Source organism: Bison bison, unplaced genomic scaffold, assembly GCF_000754665.1.
Source record: "Bison bison bison isolate TAMUID 2011002044 unplaced genomic scaffold, Bison_UMD1.0 scf7180017864174, whole genome shotgun sequence".
In the NCBI taxonomy this organism is placed as follows: domain Eukaryota; kingdom Metazoa; phylum Chordata; class Mammalia; order Artiodactyla; family Bovidae; genus Bison; species Bison bison.
In genome coordinates, this window is record NW_011494746.1 from 1,016,372 (window position 1) to 1,026,786 (window position 10,415).

Consider the following 10,415-nt stretch of genomic DNA (forward strand, 5'->3'; position numbering starts at 1 on the left):
ATATTCAGTTTCTATCCATATTTGTATATTTGAAAGTATTACTCTTTTAGCTAACTGCATAATCTTGCCTGATAAATATGAAAAGGCTAAGAAATTGAAAGTCTCATATAATGTTAATATTTTTAATAAGTAGATGAAAATGAGGTTGGCTTTATTAGTAGTTGGGTTTTGAAGTGGTTTATAGAAATTTAATGAGGAAGTTGCTTTCATGTTTATCAAGTAGATGACAGATTATTATTTTATTAACTGATGTACTCATTAATGTAAATTTCTTGAAAATGTATTAGTTACTTGTGGTATATTATAGAGTAAAAAATTGTAGAAAAATATACCATTATTAGACTGCAAAGAAAATCACATTCATATTGTAATTCTTATTTTTTCTAATTTGATTGAATGTAATGAAGATATATTCATAGGAGATTCAAGTAGTTTTATTCCTTTTCATGTCATGTATTCCAGAATTTTTTACTATAGATTATTTATATTAATGTGAAGCTAATTAATGATATATTAATGCATAACCTAATGTTATGTATTTCAGAAATTTAAGAAATAACAAGTAACATACTTGAGAAAAAGGCCTGAGAAAATATATATACATTGTGTATATATTAATATGCACAATACATTTAGAGCTTATCATAACTTCATATGTGATTATTATATTCTTATATATAAAAATTCAGTGGAATGTATTAGCAATTCTGGGTCTTTTGAAATATATTGTTTAATTTGAAGAGTTTTATATTAAAATCCAGGAACCCAATGTTCTAGTCCTTGCTCAGCTAACACTTAGTTTTTTGGCTTGGGAAAGTCACTTTGAAGAAGCTGAGCATCAATTTCTTCATCTATGAAATGAGGGAGTTGGACTAGATGAGCTCTTAGTTCTTTTCCAGTTGTCTGTGTGAATGCATTACTTATAGACCACAGTGGTAGTAAGAATGTGTTTAATTTTTCATTGCTCCTGTTTAATATTTAAATCCTTAATGAGTAATTAGAGCCATACAACTGTTATCAGTAAAATACTAGTTAGAACTGAGCTATGTGAAGAGATTTCTTTGAACTCAACTGATGTGTCATGTAAATCATATGCTTTATTAGAATGTTTAGGTGATAAGTTTAGAGCAGCTGTGAGAGGACAGAAACTATCAGTCTATAGAAAAAACATCAGGTTGCAAGCTAGATGTCACCAAAATCAAGGCAGGAAAGGCTTTCCAGTATTCCGAGATGATGAAGTCCAGGCCAGAGTTCCCCTCAGGCAGATAAGACAGAGGCAGATCTATCTTCAGGTTACAAGGTGAGGAGGAGAACAGGTGGGATACAGTTTACTGTAAGGAGAACATACATAAGTGTATATATACGAATTGTTTTTATGAAAGTAAGAATGTACTTAACATCAAAATGTATTTTGTGCAAACCTTTCCAAGTTATAATTTGAAAGGTAAGCTGCCTAATCCTCCTCTTGTAATGCTGCAGAAAGGTTTCTTAACTTTGTTATTACTGACGTTTTGGACCAAATTATTCTTTGTTGTTAGGGGTGTCCTGTGCATTTTAGGATATTTAGGAGCATCTCTGGCCTTTATATAATAGATGCCAGTGGTGTTGTGCCCACTCCCTCTTGCCACACATACCTGGTATTATAACAATCAAATATCTCCAGATATTGTCAGATGTCCCCTTGGGGGCAAAATTGACCCTGGTTGAGAACCACTGTCCTACAGTCTAGCACACTGTTCACTAGGTCTCACTTTAGATAAACTATGCTTAATAGCCATCTACGTAATCATATCAGATCATCTATATAGGTGGCTATCAGCAAGGTCCCTTTTCTGTTTCTGTAAAAGATGTCCAGTAAAGAGTTGATATGTAGAGCCTTGAGCACTGTTGGATCCCATGAGTATTGCCAAGGTTACACATGGCTTTCTCTTCTCAAAATTAAGCTGTTCCTTCCTGTGAGGGCTGTCTCCTTTGCTCAGTCCCTCCTCAAAACCCTGTCCCCAATCCTACAACATAATCTGCGTGTTGCTGAAGATCTATACAATTTATATTCTAACATACAAGTTGGAGAATTGGGCAGAGTATTTCCCAAACAAAATTTCTAATGACTCAGTTCTGTTCTGAGTTCCAAGTGCATTAGTCCTTAAATGTGTCATGATTGTTTGAGAAAACTATTTTAACAAATTGTACACAATCCCACTGTTTGCACTTGTGGAAATTAAAAAAAAAGAATTAATGTACTAAAAATAGTTGTGTGGTAATAAAAGACATGTTGGGAGGCATCTGTTGCTTCAGCAATTTGGTCTGTTAAGGAAAGCAATCAATTACTCTCAGAAACAAAGTAATGACTTTGTGAAACTTTTCATTTATTTTCTAAAAGTGAGAAATTATGTGTACTGTTTTCTGAGAGTTAGACCCCCAGAAACATTGAATTTTATAAAAACGTAACATTGCTTTTGGTAAATAATATGAAATCATACATGAATATGAGCTATCAAGCCATTTCCAAAACAACATTAGATGCTCTAGCTCTTTCTGAAATAATTTGTGTATTGAGTTAATTATGCTCATATTTTGTGTTTGCTTTTGTTAGTCAGAAGTTTTTGAGCACCTACTGGATGCAGAAAACCTTATTAAGCATTTTTAAGGAGAACATAAAATTAGATCACCCAAATTCCAGTGGTGTGCTGGTACATAGTTAACAACTGCTCTCCAAGAAAAACAAAACCAAAAAAAATCCTAATTTGCTGATTTCCACTGTGGCCAACATATCATTGAACATGGAGTTGACAGGCACCACTGGCTTTACCCATGGGGCACACTACTGGGGCCATTTTTGACCTTAAAGACTTTATAGAGTTTTTGTTGGGGGTTAGAAAACAAATTACATCAAACAATTGAAGTAGTAGATAGAGCAGTTTGTCTTCAAATGTAAGTTAAGATATTATAAAATAAGCACATAAATGTTGAAAGGTGCTGAGCAGGGAGGGTAACAGAGCTGATTTGGGTGGTCTTTGGAATGCTTCCTGGGGATTTTGAGCCTGTTTTTAGGCTCTGAGAGAATGACTTCTCATTCTAAACCTAAGATACAGGGTGAACCAAAGCCTAGAAAGAGATATAAGCTTTTCTCTTAGGGGACACAAATGAATGAACTTGGCTGAAGTTGGAGGGAGGGGTCATTTGTGAAAAGAAAGGAATTACAATTTATCAGAAAAAGAAATAGCTGTTGATCATAAATTTTAGGCTAAGAACAATGGCACAGATGCTTCCTGATCAGGAAATATCCATGTTTAAAAACAATAAATATTTGAAATATATTATTTATCAGCTCTATGTAGCTGGAAGAGATTAGAGACAGACAAATGAGGAACATGTTATGGTATTCTGTACCCAAAGTGATTAATGTGACAATGTAAAGAGAATGATGAGAATAGCGCCATGGCAGATAGCAATAAGAAAACTGTTTATGGAATAGGCTGGTCAGTTCTTTTTAAAATTGTTTTATTTTGTGATACTATTTATGAGATAAAGAGGTTAGAAAAAAAGTTGAAGGATATAATATGAAAAAGTTATTGGGAGTCATCTCTTTCATTGAAATAATGTGATTTAATGAACCCTAGAACTTAAGTCTCTAATGATTCTAGAGGAATCTTTAAAATCTAACCTCTTTGAGGATATGGCACAGGCTTACGTTCAATCATGCCTCTTTTGAAATAGATTCAGTTTTAGAGTGTTCACTTTAAAATTGATTTATATGTGATGTACAGCTTCTTCCTTGATAGTATGTCACTGTTTATAATTTTCAATCACAGGTTATGGCACACAGCCTGTTTGGGAAAAGAAAATGAAATAATGGTATTTGGCGGGAGCAAAGATGATTTACTTTCCTTGGATACAGTAAGAAATTTTCGTATCTAAATATTTTCTCTGAGTAATTGTTTTATTGAAGCTAAATGGCTGTTCAAAAAGATTATTGATATTCTCACATTGAAAAATATGGAAGGGCACAAAATGTTACACCGTTGTATGATTAATCTCCAGAATGAGTGACTTTTGTGAAGCATTTCAGGATATTTGGAGTTGATAAATCAAAATAGGTCTATTAACATTAGTCAAGTTATTAAGAAGAGCTTTAAAAAGATGACTCTTCCTTTTCTCTTTGACCCTTCCCATAGTCTGGGTATTTATAATTTTATCAAATTAAAATATTTTTAAAATATTTGTAAACATGAAAAGAATACATATAATGTATATGTAAACTACTAAGTATAAGTACTCTTGAAATTTGCTACCTAACTTAATAACTGGAACATTATCAACGCTAGCTTTTCCCTTCATGAGGAAACTACTTTGAAATGTTTATATTTTATTTCTATTTTATGTTCCCTTTGCCACTGCTTTATCCACCCCTGTTTTACAATTGAGTTTAGTTAAAGCATTCTTATTTTAAAATCTGATAAAATTTAAGTCAAAGGAATAAATGAGTAGATTTTGTAGTTTGTGTGGCTCAGCTGTTAAAGAATCTGCCTGCAATGTGAGAGACTTGGGTTCGATCCTGGGTTGGGAGGATCCTCTGGAGAAGGGAAAGGCTACCCACCCAAGTATTCTGGCCTGGAGAATCCCATGGACTGTGTAGTCCATGGGGTCGGAAAGAGTTGGACTTGACTCTCACTTTTCACTTTGGAAAGTATTTTCCTTTCCCTCCTAGCACCCTGGGAAATTCAGAGAGATGGGCACAGTCTGTACATGATGGACCAGGAGCTCAGGATTGCTTGCTCTGGTTTGCATCAGGCGCTGGGGAATGGCTGACGCTGGGAGCTGGCAGGGGTGGGCTACTCTTGAGCCAAAGCCCGCCCCCAAGAGCCCCAGTGCCCTCTCACGTTTTCAGGCATTGTTTTCTCCAGAGTTGCTCCCACAGAGTGGCAAGCCCTGAAATAAGGTGGCTTTTCTCCTGGGAATTTGGTTTACTGTAAGGTTCTGGGGCCTCCAAATCAAATGTTAGGTATAGTGAAAGTTTTAGAACTTTCTTTGGCTAAGAACTCAGTGCTTTAATAAAAGATTAAAACCACAACTTTACCTTTATTTAAAAAGCAAATTTTTTGGTTTGTCTTTGTTTTCTTGGCACTAGAAATCTCTATTTATTTAGGATACAAACTTTATCATTAACATATGAATTCTGATTAAAATCATGATCATAAATTGTGAAATTCTAAAGACCTATTTGAAAGGATAAGAAAAATGTTTGCTGACTCCTCCCCATTAACTTTTAGATGAGTCATTATCCAAAAAATCATCCAAATCTGTGATTTTCAAATTAGGAATTCCCAGGGAATCTATCACCTGGAAAAGGGAGACAGAATAAAGAGATTTTAAAATGAGTCATGTGGAAAAAAAGTTCTGCTTAAAAGACAAAAAACTTGAAGACCACTACCATTCTCATTTTGAAACCATGTTCTAAGAAAAAAACATTTGCAGTTATATAGGCTGTGCTTAGTTAAAAGTTGGGTCACTGAAAAAATTGTAACCATACACGCAGAGTTTGTATAGCTAGGCAGGTATGTAGATATTTGTGTGTGTGTGACTAGAGATTTATTTGCTGCTTTACATAATTTCTTCTACATTTATAAAATAGAAATACTTAGTTATTAATGTTATTGTTATTTTTATTAAAAGTCTTGATAACTCCTTTTTTATGTTGATTAGGGTCATTGTAATGATTTATTGATCTTTCAAACACAGCCTTATTCATTACTCAGGTAAGAAAATTCATTACTTTAAAATATATATGTTATTAATATATGATCATTTCTTTCTTCTTCCTTTTTGGGAAGTGTTACAATATTTTTCAAGTAGTTTATCACTTGAATTTAAGTTTACAGCTGCCTAAGAGTATAACCAAATTTGTAATGATGAACCATACGCCAGTGTAATTTCTAAAAATTAAAATATACAGTGTAGTCACATTTTTGTTTCTAAAGTTGAATTTAGTTCATGTAGGAGTATTAAACATAGTGTATTTCCTTGATTCTAGGCCCAACTTTTTCATATTTTAACTTTTCTGAAATCAGAGTGTATTATACTAGAGTATAATATCAGAGTGTCTAATACTAGACACATATATGTGCGTCTCAGTTAGTATATAGAATTTCTCTTTTAACCCCAAAGTTGTTGTTTAGTTATTGGTGTGACTTTGTGGGTCAGCTCTGCCCAGGAAGAGTTTTGAGAGTAAGCAGGGGGCCAACAACGGAGCATTAAGAACTCATAGCATTTGAGGCAGAGGACAGGGAGGCACAAGAGAGTGAGCAGAGTTAAAGATGAAGCAGGAGGTAACAGAGCGCAGAAACTGAGGGGGGAGATCACTGCAGATGGAGCATCTGCCCACTGTGAGGAGGTCACGGAGCATCTGGGTCGGCAAGTGCCGTGGAGTGTGGCGGTACTAAGACGTCGTTGGTACCGTAAGGGGGAAGCCAGGATAACTTCTGGGGGTGAGCACCACAACCAGAGGAGTGAGGGTATTTGTTTCCATGATTATGCGAGAAGCCATTAGCGAGTCAGCTATTGGAAACACAATAAATGAAGGGCAAATGAATGGAGCAGGCTCTTGAGATTTTAGCAAGAGGTAATAGAATTATCCCTTGACTGGAGGAAGAGTACTTTTCAAATAATGGGGAAAGGAGGAAATATAGCTATAAAAATAGGTGGCTTTGTTGGTTGGGGCAGGGCACGGAGGAGGTTTTGGCTGACAGCGAGGTTGTCTGAGGAGGAGGAGGAGAGGCAAGGCTATGAACTTAAGAGTGGTGAGGGTGTGCCACAGCTGCTGAGGAGACGGTGAGCGGATGCTGACGAGGGATGTATGAACACAACACTGTCCTGCTGAGCACTCAGGGGGCTCAGCTGAGATGGAGCAGAATCTGTATGCCACATCCACAGAAACGTGGTTTTCTCCAGCATGAAGCAGCCAGGTTGTAAGTGCAGAAAGGAGATGGCTGGCTGAGTTTAGCCAGGATGGTATAAACAGAGTGACAGTGGAGAAAGAAAGAGATTGTTGGCAAGAGAATGAAGAATGAAGTGCATCTGGATAGGAGAATGCACATGGATAAACTGTGAAATGAATATGGACAGGCTGGTTAGGGAAGAAAGTTACAACCGGACGGGTGTTATTATTTGGAGATCTGGAAAGAGTCAAAGGAGGAAAGGGGTATAAAAGTTAAAAGAATATAAGGTTGTGGTCCAAGAGGAGGAGAGAAGTTTAAGATTTCAGAGGTGAACTGTCCAGAGTGAAGTCATAAGAGTAAAAAGGGTTTTCCACAGAGATGTTAAAATCAGTCTAGGGACTAGACTGTGATGAGCCCAGGGCCAAAGTCCTCAGCAGTGGGGGGAAATGAGCAGGAGGTTAACAGATGGCAGCACCGGAGGGTGAAATGATTGCAGCCTGGAAGCAGGAGGGAGGAGCAGGGAGAATGAATGCATACTAGTATCTGCTATAAAAATGGAGATGAGGGGACATTTGTTCCCTTTTCTCAAGAAGGCTGCGCAGAAGGCAGTTTTCTTAGATTTCACTTAAAACAAGGACAGAAAGTCAGAGGAAGCAGGAGTGTTTGTGGACACAACTGGTGTTCCAAAAAGCACAAAGCAAAGCTTTGTAAGGGGAGATAAGCAGTGATGGGGAAGATGAAGCAGTATCGGACACTGGATATGCCTGCCTTTGAGTGAAGTCATTTCTGGAGCTGGGTGCAGGCTGCAGGGAGGGTCGGGTTACAGTGAATGAAATGGCTGCAAAGTGTTGCATCTCAGGGTGATGGAGAAGACAGTTCTCAGAGAAGAATAAATGGTTATTGGGCTGGAAGAATACGTGAAACGGGGTCTGCTTCAGACTAACATGCTTCGAAATTAAGTCTGAATCTTTTTTACTTAAAGAACAGTATGCATGGTAAGTTGTAACTGGATTTTGGTCAGAGACAGGCACTGTGCTATAAAAATACACAAGTAATGTGGTGCTCTGGAAAGAACAACAGTACAAAGGGAGTACATAATCCTGTGAGATTTTTATAATTTTATTTTTATAATACTTGCCTATAAATATTTTATAAGTTCAGGTTCAAAAAGTAATAATTCTGTTATGTTTGGCTTACAGGTCATGCCTTGACTGCATTGGTAAAAATGCTATAGTTTTAGAAAGTCAGATATCTTTATTACCTCCTAAACTTCTCCAACAAGTACTCAAAAAAATAACATTTTGGACTGCAGCTAATCACCGGGAAGAACAAAGAGCCCAAAAAGAAGAAACAGAAAATAAATATCAGTGGATCAGTAGCAATTAAGTTGTTATATATGCTTTATGTTTAATATGTTTAAACATTTTAATCAGACTGTATATTTACCCCCCAAATTGGAGGCTTTATTTAGAAGATAAAATCTGAAACAGAAATTCTATGTTAAAGTGATTGTATGGCATGAGATATATGGGAAGAAGACGTTAATGGCAGATTAATTTATATTTATATTTGTAAATTAATTTAATTGTAAGTTGCAGGAAAAAATCTACTTTCTGAAAATAAGTACAATTGTCAGAGACTTTAACTCACTGTGTCCTCTTTACAGGAAAGATTATACAAATTTGAGAAGAGTAAGAAATTACCCCCAAGGACTTAGGGATTCTCTAATATAAAGACAAATAGTTGTATAAAAACACCTCATGTCAGCTTTCAGAAAGAATAGATTTTTCTCAAGTCACTTTAAAGTCACCTAAAGTTTCCCACTAAGTAATTCAGTTATTTAAAGAACTTCTCCTTAAATAACTAATGTAACTGGCCAAAACAAGAAAATAGGCAGGCACTGGTATGGGATTAAATACTGAACTCCTTTTAGCATTTATCTAGTAAAGTATTCTTGGTCGTCTTTATTTGAGTAGGGAAATGAATGTCTTCAATTGTCTTTCTGTCACCTCTAAGTTGTTAGATTGTCCCATTTTTTCTGTATATATAAAGACAATGTTTGAAAGTGTTAGAGATTTATCATACAGGGTTTGACATATTGAGAGGCAGTATAGTTATTAACTTTTGATACACCTTAAAATACATTTTGTCTTGGGGACATACTTATAAAAAGTAACCTTCAGTAAATTATGAAATGATTATGGGATGATAATCTAGTAATTTATCTTTCTAGAAACTCATTTCGGCCCACACCATTCTACAGAGTTGGTGCTCAAGACCCAGGATATTCAAAATACCTTGTCTTCCCATTTCTTTTCAGTATTAACTCCCTATAAAGAAATGGAACATGAATATTTATCTTTGTAGTCCTTAAATAGTACTTTTGCCATAATTAAGAAGTTCTTCATATATCACAGTCATATCCATCCATTGGATTACTAATAACAAGGAATTACTGAAAACTCGGTGTATAAAATTACTCTCTACCGTACTACCATGCAAGTTGGCTCTGCAATTTAAAATGTTAAATGTATTTCTATATTGAAGTAAATGTGTAATTTATAATGAAAATTACAGTAGTTTGTAGATCTTCTTGAATTTTAGAGATATATTTTATATATATATGTACTGTATTTTGGATGTGTAAAAGTTCTATTTATGTATTGAAATATTTTGTGTTTGCATTTTATTTATTATACAAACTATATAGAATTACTATTTTCCTAGTTTTGTTAGTGTGAACCAGTCATTAGAATTAATTGTGCAAACAATACTTCAGCATAAGTTTTCATTTCTGCTTACTATTTTTACGCTGAATAACAGATTTAGAAAGTGAGTCTCACAGGTAATACAGGTCTTAGAAGTAAGTATTTTATTACTATGAACTTTAATATCAGCAGTCTATAAGGAAAAACTATCTAAATCTATTAGATAGTGATAAATGACACTGAGTGGGATGACCTCTTAAATGGTTTCTGAATTATTTCAATACCTTCTCTAGCCTCTTAGAAAAGCACTTCTGTTTATAAATGGCTTACCTAAACATTAAAAGTTAGATTAGCCCCTCAAAACACACACAAAAATACACACACTTGTGTTGTTAGATTAGCCCCTCAAAACACACAAAAACACACACACTTGTGTTAAGAGGATGAAAATCTATATATTATCTTTGGCACACAAAACTGGAGCTCTTCTTATTTGCCTGATTATGCTGAACTACTTCAGAAAGTTATGTTCTGAGGTAGCCCCATGGTACGAGTGGTAGGGAATTCTAATCTGATCTTCAATTTCCAAAACTTGCCTTAAAGCAGGGCTTCCCTACTACTAAGAGATATAGAAATTCTGGGAGCTGGCAAAACCAGTTTTGAAAATCCCTAGTCAAGCAGTATTCATTCCTCATTCTTACCTCTTACGGTTTACAGTCAACTCTTGTGTTGTTGACCTGTATAGGAGCCCAAGGCAACATCAGCCTCATAA

The 10,415-nt window shown here is 35.4% G+C and overlaps 1 protein-coding gene across 1 annotated transcript in view; it reads left to right on the forward strand.

The window, feature by feature from the left end:
- The window catches only part of KLHDC1 (kelch domain containing 1), a 28,827-nt gene extending 19,223 nt beyond the window's left edge, over positions 1-9,604 (forward strand). Inside the window, exons 11-13 of the mRNA XM_010842241.1 lie at positions 3,813-3,897; positions 5,704-5,756; positions 8,135-9,604. Coding sequence (XP_010840543.1) covers positions 3,813-3,897; positions 5,704-5,756; positions 8,135-8,321 — 325 coding nt within the window. The 3' untranslated portion in view covers positions 8,322-9,604. The remainder of the gene's footprint in view (positions 1-3,812; positions 3,898-5,703; positions 5,757-8,134) is intronic.
- Positions 9,605-10,415: the final 811 nt, after the last annotated feature.